This window comes from Notothenia rossii, assembly GCF_949606895.1.
Source record: "Notothenia rossii genome assembly, chromosome: 1".
NCBI lineage: Eukaryota > Metazoa > Chordata > Actinopteri > Perciformes > Nototheniidae > Notothenia > Notothenia rossii.
This window is the reverse complement of record NC_136912.1, coordinates 22,069,004-22,086,020: the sequence shown is the minus strand read 5'-3', so window position 1 is coordinate 22,086,020 and position 17,017 is coordinate 22,069,004. Positions and strand designations below refer to the sequence as shown.

Genomic DNA, 17,017 nt, shown 5'->3' with positions numbered 1-17,017 from the left:
GTTATACATCTTCATTGTGATGGATTGCCGATTCCAAATGTGCCTGTCCCTGCAAGTTTATTTTCATATCATCATAGGCTGAAATGAACTGGTGGCTGCAGGAGAATGCATTATTAATTTTATGCTTTGGATCAGCACAAGTAAATCATTTGAAGTAAATTAGCTAAAACATACAAACACACTGGTATATCTCATCCCTGTGCTCCGGGGAGTCACTATCTATTTGTTTTGGCTGTTCTGGTTGTTTTGGGCATTGCTCCTGTTGTTTATGATTTGTCTACCTACTAATGGAGCTTTATTGCTGACCAGAGGGGTTCGCCAGTGCTGAACGTCTGGCAGGTTATAATGCATCTGAGATTTCATGCAGGGAGGATCTTTATTTTTCAGATGACTAATTTAGAAGTCTTTAACAATGTTCAACCCCCTCCCAGCTGCTGCTCACTGAGAAATGCTAGTATGCATTAGTGCTTACATCTATTTTGTTAAAGTGATCCATTAGGCCTATGTTAACGTGGTAAGTAAGTGTGTCAGTGACTGAAGGTCTTCCTGGAAGTAATACAGTTGAAAGGACTACATTTGAATCATCAACAACTACTAAGGCAGTACAGTGGACTGGAAGGCTTAAACCAGAAGATCCAGCTACTCCACATGCTTAAGTAAAGTTTCCATTACAATCAGCCCACATTTGGTGTCTGTCAAAGGGCCGGGAGATCTTGGCGAAGAAAATTCTTGAACTGAAGACAAGAAAAAATATGCCAACTTCTTACACGTACAGAAATGTTATGCTCAGAGATGTAAAACCTTAAAGGAAGCTTCTGGAAATAAATCATTCCGGTACATCACATCCCTGTAAATTCCAAACTTTAAAACTTATTTTTATACATTTGAGTTTGGGCAGATTTAACAAATATAATACTATGCTTACTTTTTATTCAAAAGAGATGCTTGTTAACTTAGCGTAGAGAGAATAAGCATATTTTCCAGCAAGTATAACTATTCCTTTTACAGAGATGTACAATACGTTTTGGTTTGTTTTTTAGCCTTTCACAGTCATCTGTGGTATGGCACAGCTGCAGCCTCACTCAATTGTATTTCATGGCTTCAGAATAAATACAACAAACCAGAAATCTGATTGAATATTTTTCCAAATACAATCCAATTATAATTGCCAAAAAAGAAAACACAATGTCTGCAGTGCCAACACTGATTCTCAGACTATGCACACAGACGCAAACACACACACACACAGACGCAAACACACACACACACACACACACACACACACACACACACACACACACACACACACACACACACACACACACACACACACACACACACACACACACACACACACACACACACACACACACACACACACACACACACACACACACACACACACACACACACACACACACACACACACACACACACACACACACACACACACACACACACACAGCTCACTCCCTTTGGGATATTGGTGATGCATCACATGATTGTAATATGAGAAAATCAACAGTGCAGTTTGTACGTGCTCTATTCCAAAAACTGTATGTTTCAATTCTTACAGATTCATAATGTTAGAGGTTAGTTTGTTGTAGAAAGAGAGAGAACATAATGGCTGCAGCAACTTCACCAGGTTTGTCATACAACAACCTACAAGTACTATAAACAATATAATAATAATAGATATAATTAATGCTTTCACACTTTTGCCCTTAAAACACCGGTACTGCTACTAATTAGTTAAATGTAAATACTGGTAATGTCTGAATCGGGAGTCTAAATAAATTGTGTCTTCCTTGCTCGTAAAGAGTGACAGATATATAGAGCAGAGACAGAAAGGGATCGGCTTCCAGATATGATTTAAATGTCAAGTCATGTTGCAGCCTATTTTACTGCTCAAGAAAGGTCAGAGTCATAAAGTACACAACACACAAGCACTCTCTCTTCTGTTTCTCAAAACCAAATCACACAGAGTTGAATCGAATAACTAGTGGATAAAGTACGCAGCTAGAAATCCATATCAGACCACACCCAAACATATTGAGTAATGATACCGAGACGTTGGTGAAGGCGAGGGCTGAGAGGAGAGGGAATACAGGGAGGGACCCACTGTAGATGGGAGGCATAACCTTGATAGAGTCACATGATACGCCCAGACAGCAGGACGACTGGAGGGGAAGAAAGTCAAGACCACACCCTGAAGCAGCATCATGTCTACAAACACGGTTATCTGATTTGTGACTTAGCTGATTTACCAATAACATGACTTGTTCCAATCAGCCTTCTGTGTTACTGCTATACAAACAATCCTCTCTGCTTCCACATACAGGCAGCAGCTCCACAGGCAGACAGCAGCGCCACATTAACTGATTGCTTGCAGTTTAATGCTAAATTAGTCCACATCCTTCAACACCCTTTTTTCCAAACTGAGTACTCTCGAATGATCTAGAAATGCAGAGTAAGCAAATATGACTGTAAATTCATTGTTTATTTCCCAGAACTGACGGATAGTTTATGAGGTGTTATGATATCTAAAAGCTGTGTCAGTAAAATGCAATGCTGCAACCGCAACCATTATCCACTGCTTCTCTGTGATACAGGAGGGTAGGTATCAGGGCTGCCCCTCTTAGTCGACTAAGACCTCTTTAGTTGGGTCATTTTGATATGCCTTTTTTATATTTTATGAGTTAACAATCCATCGATTAAATAAGCTAATCGATTAGTTCACACAATAATATGAGTGCTAACATATTTGATGGAGGACAGTCCAAGTGCCTTAGAAATGGCCGTCATAGTCATTCAAGGCTTTCCCTTGTTTCCCTCTTTTAAGTGCTGCCCTAGTCCCTTGGGAACACATGACGTCATTTTGCCATTCTTGTTAATGAGATGAGGGAGAGGCCTAGACGCTCCTGGAAAATAAAGTACCATATTGCAGTTAAACTGCCCTCCCACTGCAGATGCTATCAATGCTAAGTAATACCAATATCATGGTAACATGGAGTTATTGACAGATGTAGGAAATGTGTGAAGAAGGCTGTTTACTGGATCACAGATAGGAGCTTTGCAGGCTGCAGGAGCTGGTAGAAGTGCTACAGAACAGTATGATGGGAAAATACTGAATGTACTCTTCCAATATCAGAGTAGCACATGATAACAAAGGCCCGACTGTTGCTGTGTAGGTAACAGGATGTATGATTAGATAAACGTCAGCTATGTGACAACGACTAACATGATGATTCATCCTCTATGGAGATACATGTAGGCATATGACTGTCATGTTTATTGCTTGCGCAGGCCTTAGCTAATCTGAACTAAGGCCAGAATACTGCTTTGAACCGGTATACATGTATCCTGATATTGAATCTCAAGCCGGTGACGAGTGATATTTTCTTAACACAGTACTACACAAATAACTCAGAAACCTTGTTAGCTGCAATTGTAAGAACAAATAACATGAAGAATGATGAACTATAGATTTCTTGCCAGAAGAAACCATTCTAACATATTTTTGAGACATTGTTTCTGTATATAAGACAAAAGATATCCGATACTGTGTACATAAGCAAATTATCAATTTATTTATAACTTATCTTGAAATCTGACAAATCTCCAGAGCACATCGTAGAGAACCAAAGCCCTTAAATATGTCATGCATTTGCCGTGCACAAAGAAACACAATTATTGTTTAAACACTTTAAACCCCTGTTTATATGCTAGCATTGCTAAAATGTTTGCAAAATGGATCTCCATCTGCTGGATGATCTCATCCAACGTCAGATGACAAAGGGTATTGAGGCAGAAACGGATTTCACCTCCAAGTTTGATGCTTGATGAATAATGAAGCGTGTGACCTCAAATGTGCAGCAACCCAGTCATACCGGAAATGCTGAGTTAGGCTCTCAGACGCATTGAGAGAGAAATAACTAGCCAGATGATTACATTTAGGTCATGATTCAGACTAAATCAAACTGATTTGAGTTAAAGAATCAACAATAATTGTAGCTAAAGCTCAAATGGGATGAATCGAAAATATAAAAGTAGCACACATCCTTGATTTATATAAAATATGAATGTGGTCATTGACGTGGTTTAACGGTAAACTGCGCTCTTCTCTTTCAAAACTGCAGTAGATAAAAATGGCATCCCACCCTCTTACTCAGCATGTGGTACTCTTACTCAGCATGTGGTAGAAGCAGTCTTGCAGGCATATGTGTGTGTTTGTGTCTCTGTGTGTCTATTCTCAACAACACAGTGAAAAGCTTTGATGTGTTTTCCTTTGAGAAAAACCTTCACTTACTCAACTCAAACATAGTGAGAGGCAGAGGAGATAGAGGGAGAAGAGGAGGAAGGATCCCAAGGACCTGAGAGAGAGCACATTTACATGAAGAGGTTTGAGCGGAGCTTCTGAGAAGTCCATTGATTACCAACCCCGCCCTCTTCTCTCCCTCTTTCTGACTGGAAACAGAGTCATAAGGCCATAATGAATAATTAACGTCTAAATGCCTCCCACTGCCCCCAGTCCAAAAACACCTGCCCCCCCTACAGCATGAATGGCAAAGGAAGTATCTTAATGAAAAATCCAACAACATCCTTCCTTTCCTGATGATTCATTTCAATAATGTATGGTATTCCTTTTGTCCTGAAGCTGTGGCCAGTTAATGCAGTTCTCTCTCAGTTTCTTCTTATAAGATGTGTTTGTCACTTTTCGACTATGTCTTATTTTTTTGATGAACAGGCCTTCACCTTAACAAGAAAAGAATGACGATGGTGCTAACACTGATTACTATTACAAATTATGACTCATCAAGTGCGGTGTGGCTATATCCACCTTTTCCATCCATCCATCATGTTGAAATAGGATCAGCGAGGGAGATGGTGAAAGATATGTCTTGGCCGCCCAATTTGTTATGAGGTAGCATGACTGGACAGTCCAAGATACAGTGTCAGGACACTGTTTGTACCCAAATATAGACATGCTGATGATCCGTATGGATCTTGGATCCGCGACAGGAATACCAATACCTTTTTCACAACACTATCACCATTACACAGCATAGTAACTCATACAAAACCCATTGCGAACATCATATGACTTGTTGCTTGTATATTGCATCAGAGGCCTTCAACTAAGTGGCTCCTTGATATTTGGAGTTGAATGCCAAATACTGTATCGTCACTGTGAGGTTAATCTACAAATTGCATTTACATTATCTGTGTCTTTTTCTTTCAGGGTAATTTTGTACACTGTGGTAGGCCAGGTTTAGCGAGAATAACATTGCTGAAATGATTAGTTGATTAACAGAAAATGTGTTATTTATAGATGTACTTTTAAAACAGAATATACCAAGAACTTGGCAGCCTTTAACATCCCATTCAAATATTACCTATATTTCAAAACAAACTAAAATGTAGTGGGTTTTGCTCTGTCAAGAGTAATTATTTCGACATTGTGACATGTCTCTGAATAACAACAAGTTTCTATTGATGATGTTGCTTGTTTATTAGGAGTTGGAAAGTGTACTCGACATACATATTTTGCCTAAATACAGGACACAACAAAGCAGTACCAAGCAAGTATTTAACAGGAGACAATCATTCACTAATGGCATTTAGTAAACGTTGCTGGAGGTAATGGAGAGGTTGATCCTTGCGGTCATTCACAGGTTTGTAAAGCTGTACAGTATGTGCGGCTGTGTCTAGTGGTTTTTACATGTATGTACATCCTGTATAACTGCACCCACAGAGACCTCAATTGCAATCAGTCATGCAAAAGGAGAACGCTAAGGGTGTGTGTGTGTGTGTGTGTGTGTGTGTGTGTGTGTGTGTGTGTGTGTGTGTGTGTGTGTGTGTGTGTGTGTGTGTGTGTGTGTGTGTGTGTGTGTGTGTGTGTGTGTGTGTGTGTGTGTGTGTGTGCGTGCATGCGTGTGTGGCTGTTCAGAGGTAATGTAATGAAGGCCATGGCTCCATTAGGACTCCCTTCCTGCAGAATCCCATCATACCACTCCCAGTGGAAAACGAGAGAGAGAGAGAGAGAGATAGGCAGACAAACAGAGAGAGGCAGATGAGACACAGACAGAGAGGCAGTAGAGAGATGAAATGTCAAAGGCTGCAGTGAAATCTGACCTCCTGGCAGATCAGGATCTAAGTGTAGGGACCAGTGGTGGGAAGGAGTCCGCGAACAACAGTGTAAAGTCTGGGAGGTGTTTTGGATAGAAATGAGAGATAAATATGAATGACAGCCAAGAAGATAAGGTAAAAAGTCATTGTAAAACCCATTTTCCGAGAGTGAGAGAAATTAAGGCTCTGGAGTAGGATATGGGATACATTACATTTAACTTAAAAGGAATGCGCCCACCAAGCTGGGTATGAAACAGGTCAAATTGCCTTGTTACAAGTCATTCATAAACCTTGTCTTAAAAATGTGGCTTAAAATAAGTTTGTTATGTTATTAAAGTTACAGAAGTAAAACCAAATAAGCCAATGCCTCCAGATGGGTTTACAAGGGAAAGGAACAAATTCTCCTCCAAGCTCTGCTCTTGATATATGACCAGACCAAGACCATTTAAAGATACAGACATTTGTTTCAGGAAACTCTTACTGCTCAATCTCTAAGAGCTTAGATCGAAACGTGGCCAGCATGTCTGAAATTAAGAATGGGGGTTCAAAGATTTCAGTCATCAATATCCTACTGCATTGGACATACAATCCAGTCCTAAATTGATCTCTGAAAACTGAGCTCTCTTAGTATCCACTATTCAACCACAGGCAAGTGGACTGGCACAGGGAGAGGGTTGACAAATAGTGACGCAATGTTTTATTGTTTAGATAAAGAAGAAAGTAGGCTGCAGGGTGCAATCGCTCAGCGCCAGCCCAGAGCATAAATGTGAATGCTCAGTGACACAGGATCAGTGAGCACACAGACATGGACACACAGCCACTTGGCTCGGAGAAACTATTATGCTCCAGGACAATCACGATAGAGACAGGAAGTATTTTTAGACCCCCAAGTAACAGCCAGCCATCACACAATTCCTTTGTCATTTTCCCTTTTTGCCTCACATACCTTATGGTTGTTCTGAGCTCTAACTCAACATTATGTTTTTTATCAGGTATAATGCATTTACAGTTTCCATTATCTATCTCTTGTGTTTTACAAACTCTGTCACAGTGCCTCATGTAGCTTACACAATCAATTCCCCCAAATCATAGAAAAAAACATAGTTTTCTACTTAACCTCTATTGGCATCTAGTGATTTATACTGTTTTGACGATTTTGTGAGATATTTAGTATAGATATTTGCCAAATGTACTATACAATAAAGCTGAATTAAATGTTGTTGTTTTCAAAACAATGGAAATGCAATTTTGAAAAAAACGATGTGTCTTCTTTTGTCTTACAATGTCCAATTCTACCTTTGGTTAAGTCACTGCTAAAGCCAAGTTCCACTCTTGGGCAAGGGGAGAGTGTAGATGAAAGGGAAAAAAACCCAGACAGACAAAACAGCAGCAGCTAACTGACAGGTGCTGAGAACATGATCTTTCATCAACATTGCTACTTGTGATCAATCAATGGGGCCAAATTGGAGCCCCTGCTGCTAAACATGGGACCCCATGGTGAATCTTGCAGTGTGCTACCTATAAACAGTGGACCCTCAACTTACAAAAACTACTTCCTGCTTTAAAAGGAACACATTTACTCCGATGTGTCCTAAATTGTAGCTCTGTGAAACGTTTACGTTTCAGTACAAAAACAAAGAGTATAGGGAAAATATACTGCAATTTTTTGTTTGACCATTTAACATTTTAGCTGCCAAAAGACGTAAGCACTATCGAGGTTCAGCCTATACGTATGTGCAGTGGTATGCAAGATCTTCACACATGTGGATACATATCTCAGTTGAGGTAGATTTGTGTTCAAAGTTAGTTAGCATTAGTTTTACGTTTGACTTCTTTTGCCAGTTTAGTCTCCGAAAAAGTCTTATGATGCACTCTTGGAGAATATAAAGGAAAAAGTAAACAGACACACATACACATGTCTAAGTCAAATAAAACGTCAGAGATCTATAACGAATATGCTCTCTTTGTGTATTTGAGGAACACTTCCACTGAATAATATTAGTATTCAGATTCCCCCGGCACAATATGTCCACTTAATCATGTCCCTTTAGATTTGTCAAAGCTCCAAATACAAAAACTCCGGATTTCCTACAAGTATGTAATCAAAATGGCCCCACCCTAAAATCAGAGAGTAAAGTGTGTGTCTATACGTGTGTGTAGCTGTGTGTGTATTTGTAGCACTACAGTCCATTACTGAAATCACATTAGCCTGAAAGAGTGCACTGTCTGAGACAGGAAGCAACCATCTTCCATCTCTTGAGTCACTTTCACTAAATACACAAACACACATTTTACATGATCAGATCCAGAAGTTAACTTAACCTCAATGTTCCTGTTTATGCCACACATTTGTGAACGACCCATAGACTTAAATTAAATGTTTTTTAGCAATACATTTGATGAAGTATTTTTGATGAGGAGAGGAGAAGAAACGAGAGGAGTGGATGAGGAAGCTGCTCATTAATAACATAATTTCACTCCACCCAAGGACAGAAAGACTTACTGGCAAACCAGCCCAACCCGACAGTGGCCTTAGAAAACACACACACACACACACACACACACACACACACACACACACACACACACACACACACACACACACACACACACACACACACACACACACACACACACACACACACACACACACACACACACACACACACACACACACACACACACAATATCTGACTGTGTGTGCACGTGAATGTGCTATATTGTATGTCTATTACTACTAATGTTTGACACATTACACCTACTAAAGAAAATAGCCCAGCACTCATAGAGGGTAATAATAACAAGTTCACAGCATTTACAAATAGGGATGCTCACCCTCTGACCAGTAGAGCATAATATGATCAATGTAAACAGTATCCTCCAGTGGGTGGTATAGTGAAGTAGTAAACATTACTCACTGCAGCCTGAAATAGTGACTAGTTGAGTCAGTGCAAGTATGTTGGTGTTTACTTTGACGGCCATAATAACTGGCTTATTTAGGTATTATCACACTCTCCTGACTAAGTCTCTTATCAAAACAGATGGCATTTTCTCAGGTGAGACACATGCTCCTAGTAATAGCTAATTAACACAATTTCACACAATTAAAACATCTAAGGAAACCTTTAAGACCACGAGCTGATGTGCCCATGAAGCACGGCAACGCCTTTTGCCTGCCTTCCCCAAGCACGCAGCATCAGCAGCGGTTCGGGCTGCTGGTTAACGGCTGACTGGGCCGGTCAATGCAGAGCGCGGGCTGCGGACAGACACCCACCTGCCGTATACGGTTCTGCTGCAGCGGTGGTGGAGGTCCACCCTCGGGAGACGTGTTGCACGAAGAAGCAATCTTCGCGTCCCGGTCGGAGCTGCCGCCCCTGGAGAGACTTCCTTCAGGGCTGCTTGACATTCTGTCTCGGGATGGCTGCTGCTGGATGGTCCTTTGGCCAGTGCAAGGTGGATCTCTGTGCGGGCCTCAGTGTCCACAAGGCTCGGCAGGGCCCGGAATCATTCTGCTGCGTGACACACAGTCTATTATGAAACGTGACAAAATATAATACTGTGTTTCTTGCAGATTTTCAAACGAAAACGAGCGCTCCCTCCGCTCAGGGATGCTTCTGGTGTGTTGCTGTAACCTGACTGCGTGTGTATGTGTGGAGATGTGAACGCGCCTGAGATGCGCTTCCCCGAAACTCCGCAGGATCAATGATGCTTTCAGGGACAGTCGGAAACTTAACGAACGTACCTTTATTAGCATGATCGATCAGAAAAGCTGCAGTCTTCTGACACTCCAGTTGCTCAAGCACTCTATAGGGGAGGAGCAATAGATACAGTGATTCATAATATGTTATTTTTGGTTTTTAGTATGTTACTAATGAGAAAAAGTGCGCCTATGTTTTTACTTTCAACGTGTTATGTTTGTATATTATTGTACTACAAACAGCGAATACACTACCATGACAGATGTACTCATAGTTTACTACCAGAGAGAAAAATAAGCTCTGCCCCATTGACCTCTGTAATAAAAAACTGAAATATAACAAAAATATTTTATGGCTAGTCAATTTCTTACTAATGGTACATGAATGCACCGAGAAGCAGCAGCAGTGCGCTTCTGTTTTGCTTTTGGAGTCCCCCCACCCGTCGGTGCTTCTGCAGCAGTAAGTTCACAGTGTGGTCCGTGATTGAATGAAAACTGTAAGAGTGCTTGCTAAAATATGAGATCACCGAAGCCCCGGGCACATTGGGTTGGGCTTAGATAATGTAGGCTCCCTCTTAGTATTCTTACGCCCCCATCTTGGCCTGTGTGTCCTCACAGAGCTACACATTTAATGGAGGTTGACAGGGAAAAATCAATAACAATGTCTTGGAGACATTTAAAAAGCAGACAGGACAGGAGTGGAGGGCGAGGTGGAGAAAGGAAGTATTTCATCATATTTCATGTTAAACATAAAAAAACCTGTCACTGATTTGTGAGGTTCACATTAGAATTACGCTCTTCCAAGTCATATACTATATAATTTACTTCTCTTTAAATGGCAGAGTGAAAAATGTCATACTGTAGGGGAATAAGGGTTGAACAGAACTTTAGCAAATGTTAACTGTAAGATACATTTTTCAGCTTGTATGTGTGTATTCAGAAAGCACATGTATGAAAGATAACCTGTATTAAACAGGACTAAGTTTGGATGGGTGTTCCCCTGCCCTGCCTGGATGACTGCTAATTGTAACAGGAATAAACTTTACTGTCATAAAAAAAAAAAATACCCATACAAAGACTGACTCATGTAATATTCAGGCTGTTTTTGCTACAGATATAAGTAGATAAATGCACTTTAATAATGGTTGGCACCATGAGCAATACGTTTGCACACATTTTACCAATCCATCCTGATATGTGTGTAATATATTGCCCCTAGCCGTGCTCCTACGGTTCTGTTATGTTTCCTTTAAGTGATTGCTAAGTTTACCATAGCAGTTTTCCTTTTTCATACAGCATGTCCATAGAAATAATAGATCCATTTGTAAATGTGATTTCACAAGTAGATCAAAGGAAAGACTGAATCCAAGCCATCTCATGAACCTCAGGCAACAAACTTCATGCTGTCTTTAAAAAAATAAATAAAGGTTCTTCCCAATAAGTGTAAATGATTTCTGACTGACTTCAGATAAATTAAATGCAATACTGCCCTCTGTTACCACTGCATGGTATCACACTTGAAACAAAAGTCATGTTTTATAAGGGAACTTGAATTTAAAAAGGAAAGGTACAGTATTCACCTTGAATACAAAACCGGACAGGTAAATAATATAAAAATACTTTATTAGACATCTACTTTTTAAGGACAAGAATATCATTGAACTGGTTCGAATCAATGACAGCAGCACCAAAACCACCATTAACGTTAACAATAATAACAAAGAACAGCAGACAAGGACACATGGTGGGAAAAGCTTATAAAAGCTAGAGCTGGAGTGTACTTCTGAGTCTTTTTTAACATGGGGACAGTTGATCCAGGGTGTCCTGGTTGCGGTTGGTGAGGTGGGCCTCCAAAATGTCCCCAAACAAATTCCTCTTCAGGAGGCTGTAGGCCATGGGCAGAAGCTGCCTGATAACCTTGTGGAAATACTGGGGAGAATAAGGAAACCAAAGATTAGTAGTGCATTTCTAATTTTAATCTCCATGGTTTTTCAACATGCAGACCTTTACATGCCCTATAACCCTTTGGCTTTAAAATCCCCCCAAAATAATAGAAATGTTTTTTTCTAACACTCATAACTTGCAACACAGATGTGTGAACCATTTGAGGGAGGCTGACACCTAGTATTTAGGCAATACTGAATGATTTATCTTCTGCAAATTCAGATGCACCAAAAACAATGTTACAAGATGCTGAAGAAGCACTGCTCATAATTGAAAATGCTAAATAACAATCTGGATAGATTAATAAAAAAAAAAAAGCATGCAATGAGCACACATGAAAGTAACCCTATATAATTTGTCTACATTTGTATTCGGTATATTGAAGAGAATGGTCCGGAAGCAAAGACAGTGGGTGAAAAAAAGTCAAATCTCTGAGTGTGTCAAAAGGGATTTAATGCTCAACTTTATGAGACTCACATGGGATCCGTAACAGAAGAGGTCCAATCCTAGTTCATATCCCATGCCGTAGTCGCACTCATCGTTGGCAAACTGAACAAATGTGACCATTTCCTGGAGAGGTCCAAAGGCTTTTACGCGCTCTTCATCATTCCGGGCTTCAACAATTGCCTTTAGGATTTTCTTTAAACCAGCTGGATAGCGGAGAGGGAGAAAAAAAGATAAAACATCATCACTCCCATACCAGGATTTAAATGCTTGTAAGTCTAAAAAAGAAAAAAAGAAAAGTAAATTGCTTTGTATACAGTTTATAAGCTCACCATCTGTTTCTGGTAGTTCTCTGTACCCTACATCATTCTTGTCTACAGGTACAACGATGCCGGCACCGTGGAACGTCTTGGTGACTACCTATGGTGGGATAAGAGGTGAAGAGATTACATGCTGGTGGCGACTTGGAACAACTTTGGTCAAATATATGACTTATTTTGGACAGCAACCTATTAAACATTTTTGAAATACACTTATTAAGTGATGTTGTGGGGCTGAAAGAGTAATAAGTTTAACCACTGTGACTGTACCAAGGAGGTCCCTTATATAGAGGCCAAACACTGGGGGTATAACATGTCATAAGGTGTCCTTGATTTACTGTACAGTATTGAATATATACACTGCCATGGTCTAAAACTGATAGTCCTTGGTAAAAAGCAACATATGAGGTAAAATTAGGAGACTACAATTTGCTCTCTTGTGCAAGTTACCTTCTTGTCCCTCTGCTTCATGCCTTTAGTCTTCTGCTCTAGAGACAAGCCCAGAGTTTCTGCCCGGTCTCTCAGCTGTGCCTCTAAGCTTTCCAAAGCCCCTCCATCTGCTTTCTTGCTGCCTCTCTCTTTCCTCCTCTTCAGCAGAAACAGACTGATGATGGAGGAGGGAGCACACAGTGGGTACAATTAAATGTATGGTAGTTAAAAGACTGTTTGAAGAAAAGCCGTTTTCAATAGTTATGCATATCATCCTAATTGTAAGGGTGCCACTATCACCTTTTATGATCGTTGATCCGGGTCAGTATTGAGTGTTTGACAGTCTTGTGTGACCAACATATAATCCATGTGTAAATGAATATATCCGTGATCTGTGTGCTTACATTTTTGTAATTTGATAATGTACTACACAATTTAACACTACTTTCTGTATGGTGAATATGTGGTGGTTGGTACTTACAGAACAGCAGCAAACACATTGTCCCCCATCTGTGTAATAGTGCAGCCTTTCTTGGCTTCATTTTCTCCAACAAACGCGGGGAGGGAGTCTGGGGTATCTCTGATTAATTTCGGGAATACAATTCAGTAAAGTAGAACTGATTGCACTTTTAGTTATCACTGTTTCTGTTTCATCAAGATCCTTATTGTGGAAGCTACAGCATTAAAAGCTATAATAAAAGGAATTTCACAGGTTGTACATAGATCTACTCATTCACAGACTTCAGATGTAAACATGTTTTTACCTGTAGTAGCCAATGTGATACTCTCTGTCTTCACTCCCCAAAAGGATGGTCTGAAACTCTGGTGGGTCGTACAAATACCTCCAGTGAAGGTGGAAGTTAGGCTGAGGACTCTTGGATTTTGTGTGGGCTCCTGCCAGGATGTCAAAGGGACCAACCAGCTGCAAACCCAGTGTGTCTTTCAGCGCACCTTTACAGGTAAAGATGAATAAAAACAAGTATAGAATTCAATGAATATCCAGTGCAATTGCTGCAAATTAGGCTTTTAAGGTTGTTTTTTTATATTTATAATCTTATTTTATATAAACGTTTATTATCATCATTCTTAAAAGAGTTGTTAACGATTGCCATAGGATAATTACAATCATATGGGAAAGAAAAGAATTCCCCCATAACTTTCTGCATCTTGCTGTTTTCTATTACCCATCCTTATTTTATCTTATCCTTATTACACTTTGACTGTGAGATATTGGTCACACAACAGCTGCAGTTTTTAGATGTCTATTTGGGAAATGGAAAGTCATAAAGAATAGTTCCTATAATGTTTTTACTTTGTATACACCAACTGATTTTTAACTATTAGCTAGTTGTATGGTATCTTAAACAGTTACATCGTCTATAAATATTCCATGGAGGGGCCGCACTTATTACCAAAACAATTAAAGACAACGTAACTGCTTCTTAATGCAAGACTGGCAAATATAAAGGCAACATCTTACAAAGGCACTAGAGTTGGCCTGGTACTGTTTGTTTTTACATGAAGACTAGTGGAGCATTTGTGCATCCAACCCATTGATTTGATTGATGTTTCCCAATGGATAAATTCAGATACATATGTCCAGTCAACACACATACAAATGTATTAAATGTCAGACCACACCTTCTGTCTCATCAGAATACATGTAACAAGATACACCATAGGAGTAAAGAGCATACCTCTGGGGCTTTCAGGACAAAGTTCCTTGCAGAAGTCCCAGAAGTGGTACAGATCCTCTGGCATTTGAAGCTTGTACAGTTCCAACATCTCATCGCGTTGCTCTGAATCCACCTCTGAGGATGGCACTGCTTTGGATTCATCAGCACGGGCTTTCTTCAACTCCCCATTGCCTGTACCCAACGCCTGAAGACATATTGTAGGAAAAACCGCTATGATGTTGCAGACTAGTTTGTCAGTTTATTTGGTAAAGCAAGTTTCAATAATGTACTTTAACAGCCCTGCAATAAGCTCATCCACTGGAGATTATTAACTTCACTCAATATGGTTAACCATTAGATGCACTTTATGTATTGAGTTTGGATGTATCTGTGTCTAATGCATCTATGTTTTTTCTGTTATTTGTGCAGTAACAGCAGCTCCTGCAGGGGTAACAACGCTACCTGTACACACAACAGCAGGAAAATGTACATTTTCTTTTTGCTAAGTCTTATTGTCAGGAGATGTTAATGATTATGATTGTGATTTTAAAATATGTCGTAAATATAATGCTTTAGTAAACGTCAACAGCTTCTAAAATGACAACCAAATATGACAAAACTCTGAAACAGATGGTAAAATATATTCATTTCAAAATCATAAAGGTGGGCTTTGTTGAAGCGTTTTCACTGACCTCCCCCTTATATGTTTTGTACTCGCCTCATGGGGAGATAATCTTAAACAAGGTGAAGAATTAAAGTTGCCAACCAATGTTAGCACTGAAAGCCTTGATTTGTGAATGTTGTGGGCTAAAACCACGAGTCAAATCCACAAACACAACAAACAAAACAAACACACACCTTTCTCAGCAGCTGGCTAGCCGACAAACATTACCTAGCTAAACAACTATGTTAAAGTAAATGTCTCAGCGCTTCTGATATGAGTAATGCAGCACAATCATACCGCTGTGTTAGAGAGTATCTGGTTGTGGCTGAACCAGCGGCTGTGCAGGAGCGCTGCTGCTGCCATGTTGTCGCCTGACCGCTGCACACAGCGTGCCAAACACTCCTGCCCACAGCGTTTAACATAAGTCAATGTGTCGCCATTATAAGTACGTGCAGCACTGTACCTTGCCTGAGAAACTGTATTTCAAACGGACATGTGTGCAGTTCAACAGAGGGGTGAAAACATTGTACATTTACCTGACTGGATTTGTTTTTTCTTTTTGCGCGCCCTGTCATTTTTCTGCTCTTGTCTCTCCGTTGGCTTCTTCTTCTGCGGGTCTGAATCAGCAGGAACTGCGCGGCGTAGGTTAAAACGCACACTGCCCCCCAGAGGCTGCACGTGCAGATTCCCGAATCCACTGTAACAAACATGTCGCTGAGGCTGGGCTCACACTGGTGGTGGTTGACTTTTATGTGTTCTTTATCCTTTAATACCAATTGATGTGAATTTATAGATTACTTTTGAGTTTTTTCTGTCACAAACGACATTATTAATAATTTAGATATTATCAGCGTCAATAAGGCCTTGCACGAGAAATTCAGAACACAGAGGTATCTAATTATCAGTGGAAATTCCAAAATATACACTGGCTCTAAAAACAACACTGGTCCTACAAGCTGACGAAGACAACCTTAACGTTGAAGCCACATATATTTGTAATGGCTAATAGGCCAAAAGATAAGGTTTGCAAGGGAACTTGCAACTTTAATGCTTAACATCGCAGTAGTCTGCATTGACACAGAAATGCAAATCGTATGCAGAGATGGCAAATGTACACACATCCTTTACTCAAGTAGAAGTACAGATACTCATGTTTAAAAAATACTCTGGTAGAAGTAGAAGTACTGACTAAACTTCCTTACTCAAGTAGAAGTAAAGAAGACAGTATGGGCTTCAAAATGTACTTAAGCAAAAAGTACCAATAACTATACTGTTTTAAAGAGTAACTGCCCTCCCTTTTAAATTAATAGAAGAACAATAATGTCATTGTTAGCTAATGAGTGTTTCAATGCTGAACGACGGCATTGGTCCCTCTTGTTTAAAGAAGACCAGGAAATGATGGATACACGGATCGTGTTAAAATCAATAGTCACGCAATAATTCTAAAAAATAATGATCATGCCACCAAACACAAGTAAAGTAAACTAAAGTAACAAACCTGTTTTGAAAATGTAAGAAGTAGAAAGTACAGGTATTTGTGTTAAAAATGTAAGAAGTAAAAGCGAAAAATTAAGTAGTGGAGTAAGGTACTGATACCAGAAAAATTTACTTAAGTACAGTAAAGTATTTGTACTCCACTATTTCCCATCTCTGATCGTATGTAAGTTATTAAGCTATTTTCTCAGCTTGTGTTGCTTCAGTGATATACAAATAA

The 17,017-nt window shown here is 39.8% G+C and overlaps 2 protein-coding genes across 8 annotated transcripts in view; both read right to left on the bottom strand.

The window, feature by feature from the left end:
* LOC307013998 (uncharacterized protein) overlaps window positions 1-9,962 on the bottom strand; it is a 69,390-nt gene extending 59,428 nt beyond the window's left edge. For 2 of the 7 annotated variants that reach the window (XM_079641654.1, XM_079641655.1), the window contains exon 1: window positions 9,404-9,962. In XM_079641654.1, the coding sequence (XP_079497780.1) occupies window positions 9,404-9,535 (132 nt within the window). In that variant the 5' untranslated portion in view covers window positions 9,536-9,962. The remainder of the gene's footprint in view (window positions 1-9,403) is intronic. The other 5 variants (XM_079641658.1, XM_079641652.1, XM_079641656.1 and 2 more) reach the window with 3 other exon arrangements.
* Window positions 9,963-11,430: 1,468 nt separating this feature from the next.
* Window positions 11,431-16,005, bottom strand: hpf1 (histone PARylation factor 1). Its single transcript, XM_079694583.1, has 8 exons — window positions 15,840-16,005; window positions 14,661-14,844; window positions 13,728-13,914; window positions 13,445-13,543; window positions 12,985-13,138; window positions 12,547-12,634; window positions 12,248-12,420; window positions 11,431-11,755 (listed from the first exon to the last, which is right to left on the bottom strand). The coding sequence occupies exons 1-8, from the start codon at window positions 15,876-15,878 to the stop codon at window positions 11,621-11,623; spliced, it is 1,059 nt and encodes a 352-aa protein (XP_079550709.1). The 5' UTR covers window positions 15,879-16,005; the 3' UTR covers window positions 11,431-11,620.
* Between the last annotated feature and the right edge of the window lie 1,012 nt (window positions 16,006-17,017).

What these genes read in the sequence shown, in the direction of transcription:
- hpf1 (XM_079694583.1), bottom strand. Translation starts at nt 15,878, where the DNA reads ATGACAGGGCGCGCAAAAAGAAAAAACAAATCCAGTCAG. An exon ending in TTGTCCTGAAAGCCCCAGAG is followed by an intron (nt 13,915 to 14,660) that starts GTATGCTCTTTA and finishes TTACCTGTAAAG; the next exon opens with GTGCGCTGAAAGACACACTG. An exon ending in AATGTGTTTGCTGCTGTTCT is followed by an intron (nt 13,139 to 13,444) that starts GTAAGTACCAAC and finishes CTCCATCATCAG; the next exon opens with TCTGTTTCTGCTGAAGAGGA.